Here is a 2,020-nt window from a genome sequence, read left to right on the forward strand (position 1 = left end):
ACTGGAAAGTTGGTGGAGGGGTGGGTTCGTTTGGGGGAGCAGAGGATGAAGACACAAGGGGAAGAGGAGTCGAGGGTCTGTTTGTCCCTATCTGCTGCCGATGGATCCCATGTACTTTATGGATTCTATTGTGAAGAATGGAGGAAGACACTATCTTACTTACTAAAAACCTAGTGCAGCATTTACTGGTGTACTTGAAAAGGTAACTACACTGTCAGAGAAGTTCTGTATTCTGAGTAACACTTGTTTGTGGTAAAATCATAGACTCTCAGATTGGTTTGTGTTGAAGGGACCTTAAAGCTCCTCCAGCTCCAACCCCTGCCCCGGGCCGGGACACCTTCCACTAGAGCAGGTTGCTCCAAGCCCCTGTGGCCCACCTGGCCTTGAACACTTTTATTTTTAAGATACTAAATAGTCTTTGTGCCAAGAATAGGCTGAGAACCAGTTTCTTGTGGATGTCTTGGAGCTTCTCTCTCCTGTAGGTACATTTGTCTGATTTGCTTAACTTGTGATGTGCAAATGGAGTGCTTTAACTGTGGGGAGTGAAAACCAGCAGCACCTGCCTCTGCTGGTGGGCTGTGATGTGGAAAACATGGTAGAGGGGGAAAAGGTCTTAGAATGAATCGTTGTATTTCATTACTTGCTTTAAGAAGCCTTTAAATCACAGAATCATTGAATCACAGAATCAACCAGGCTGGAAAAGCCCTTTGAGCTCATCCAGTCCAACCATTCCCAGCCCTGCCAAGGCCACCACTAACCCCTGGCACTGAGGCCTCGGCTCCACGGGCTGTGAACACTTGCAGGGACGGTGACTCCAGCCCTGCCCTGGGCAGCCTGTTCCAATGCCTGAGCACCCTCTGGGCAAGGAATTGTTCCTCAGCTCCAGCTAAACCTGCCCTGGGGCAGCTTGAGGCCGCTTCCTCTTGTGCCATCCCTTGTTCCTTGGGAGCAGAGACCAGCCCCCTCCTGGCTCCATCCTCCTGTCAGGCAGTTGCAGAGAGCGATCAGGTCCCCCCTGAGCCTTCTCTTCTCCACACTAAACCCCCAGGTCCCTCAGCCCTTCCCCATCACACTTGTGCTCCAGGCCCTGCTCCAGCTCCGGTGCCCTTCTCTGGCCCCACTCCAGCACCTCAAATACGTTGCCTAGAAAGGTTTTAGAGTCTCCTTCCCTGGAGTTATTTGGGAGCCCCATGGACACAGTCCTGAGTAATGTGCTCTAAGTGACCCTGATTGAGGTTGGACTAGGTAACGTTCAGTGGTCTCTTCCAATCTCAGCCATTCTGCAAGTCTATAAGAGGATGCAAATAGCAGCTCACGCTGTTGCAAAACCACGGAGCAGGAGAGCAAGAAGAACTGAAAAGGAATAGGCAAAAAATAAATGGAGAAAGGGGAAAAGGAGTGTGGAGAGATTTATGGAGACCAGGAGGTGATGGCCTCCACCTCTCACCGGTGGGCTTGTGGAACAGCCCCTTCTGCAGCTCAATGGGCTCATCCTGCATGTGGGATTCCATAGACTAAACACAGGCTTCCAGCTCTGTCTGAGATACCCCTGGGCTTTCATCACCCTGTTTTCCACTTAAACTCTGGCTCCTGCTGTTGGAACAATATTTACACGGAGAGCAAGGAATCATAACAGTGAGAGATGGGAGAGTCCTGGCCCAGCTGAGGGGAGGTTTAATCACTGTAATGTGGGAGCTGGGTGCAGAGCTCATTTTCTGGTCCATTGAATCCATTTGACAAAGAGGGTCTAATTTGCCCCTGAAACAAGGGCTTCAAACCACTGTTGCTTTGTCATTTCTGAGTTAAAGATTTGAGCTTTTGCAAGGAAATAACATCCAGGCACCAAATTCTGCATTAAATTCCACTTTAAATTCATAGGACCATAGAATGGTTTGGGTTGAAGGCACCTTAAAGCTCATCCCATTCCAACCCCTGCCACTGCAGGGACACCTTCCACTAGAGCAGGTTTCTCCAAGCCCCATCCAGCAGCATCTACCTACATTCATGTGTCTTTTGACCT

General features: G+C 49.8%; 1 protein-coding gene across 1 annotated transcript in view; it reads left to right on the top strand.

Annotated features, from left to right (window-relative positions):
* MOGAT2 (monoacylglycerol O-acyltransferase 2) overlaps positions 1 to 2,020 on the top strand; it is a 22,076-nt gene that overhangs the window by 16,261 nt on the left and 3,795 nt on the right. Inside the window, exon 4 of the mRNA XM_010024309.1 lies at positions 1,991 to 2,008. Within this exon, the coding sequence (XP_010022611.1) occupies positions 1,991 to 2,008 (18 nt within the window). The remainder of the gene's footprint in view (positions 1 to 1,990; positions 2,009 to 2,020) is intronic.

Source organism: Nestor notabilis, unplaced genomic scaffold, assembly GCF_000696875.1.
Source record: "Nestor notabilis isolate BGI_N333 unplaced genomic scaffold, ASM69687v1 scaffold15031, whole genome shotgun sequence".
Lineage (NCBI taxonomy): Eukaryota > Metazoa > Chordata > Aves > Psittaciformes > Psittacidae > Nestor > Nestor notabilis.